Consider the following 1,411-nt stretch of genomic DNA (forward strand, 5'->3'; position numbering starts at 1 on the left):
CTTTTGATGATAATACTCCTTGAACTTGCTCACGGTCAATAGGGGTGTCCTAGCCCTTGTTAGTCATCCACAGTTTTTGAATGAAGAGTTTGGCTAGAATTGTAACAGGCAAAATAAGACAAATAGGGTCTTAAATAAAAGAGAACAAGGACACGACCTTCTTTAAGTGTTGATATGGGAATGACTTATCTTTAATTCAGGGTTTAATTTAACATTCAAGGTATCATTAACAGTATCCCATTCAAGACCAAGGTAATCATGAATGCCTCTTTCTGTGAAATCGCTGTTAAGAGGGGCATAAGTCGTCCATTTGGCTAACGGCATGTTAGCCTTTAACATAAGTGCCTGATTGAGGGGCCTCTCACTCAGAATGTCCTTGGGGTCGACATAACAGCGTTGAAAGTTATCAATATAGAAACTTGTTTTGAGTGTCGATGCTAATCTACTGGACTGACTGTCCAAATGATGTTGCAGAGTTTGGTTAAGCAAGTAGAGGCTCGAGGTGGTGCCAAACAAAACGACTTTAAATCGATATGCGATGATCCTTGTCATTTCTGGATCTTCAAAGGAAAGGAAGCAACAGAAGTCTCTCTATTCTGGGACAATCTCTATGCAAAGGAATGCCTTGGAAATATCTACAGTTGAACCAAAGGGCTTCTCGCGGTACATTAAAATCATTGATTGAATCTTCGATGCAAGATTGGGTCCTGTGTACAGAGAATCGTTCAGAGAAAGAGAATTTGGGTTCGACCTGGATGAAGCGTTAAAGACAATACGTATAAGGGTGGTGGCTGAATTCTTAACTGCTGGGTGATGCGATAAATAATGTACTTTTCCATCAACAGGGGTGCCTAAGAGGACAGGCTCAATAAAATTTTCTTCAAGATACTCATCCAGAATCTTACGGTAATCAGTAACCAATTGGGGGTTCTTTAATTTTTTGACTGACATGAGTTGGGCAAAGGCTCTAGCATAATTTGAAGTGGGATGCTTATCACTCTTGAAAGGTAGCTGAACAACATACTTTCCGGTTTTGTATTGAGTAGTTCTCTTGAAGAGATCAACTGCTTTCTCTTCAAGATGGCTGAAAGGTTCTTTAGTGATACCAATGTTGTCAAGTTTCCAAAGGTTTTCAAGAGGCGGGTTTATAGTCATAGGCGAGTCAGCATCATTTCGGTTAATGGTAATTGTGACTGCGCTGACATTTCTTAGGTTCACCACAGGACGTGACCAATCAGGCGACTATCCCCATACCACGTAGACAGAGGAAGTGCTAAACAGGTTTACACCTTAGATATTATGGGTACGCTTGAGGAGCCTGAGAAGGTAATTGGCACAGAGAATGATCTCAATACTGGCAGCATTATCATCGGTACATTGATCCGCGAGACGAATTCCATTAGCTTCTAGT

The 1,411-nt window shown here is 41.0% G+C and overlaps 1 protein-coding gene across 1 annotated transcript; it reads right to left on the reverse strand.

The window, feature by feature from the left end:
* Positions 1-591: 591 nt before the first annotated feature.
* Positions 592-951, reverse strand: LOC137651568 (uncharacterized). Its single transcript, XM_068384796.1, has one exon. The coding sequence runs from the start codon at positions 949-951 to the stop codon at positions 592-594; it is 360 nt and encodes a 119-aa protein (XP_068240897.1).
* Between the last annotated feature and the right edge of the window lie 460 nt (positions 952-1,411).

Source organism: Palaemon carinicauda, chromosome 13 (genome assembly GCF_036898095.1).
Source record: "Palaemon carinicauda isolate YSFRI2023 chromosome 13, ASM3689809v2, whole genome shotgun sequence".
NCBI classification, from domain to species: Eukaryota; Metazoa; Arthropoda; class Malacostraca; order Decapoda; family Palaemonidae; genus Palaemon; species Palaemon carinicauda.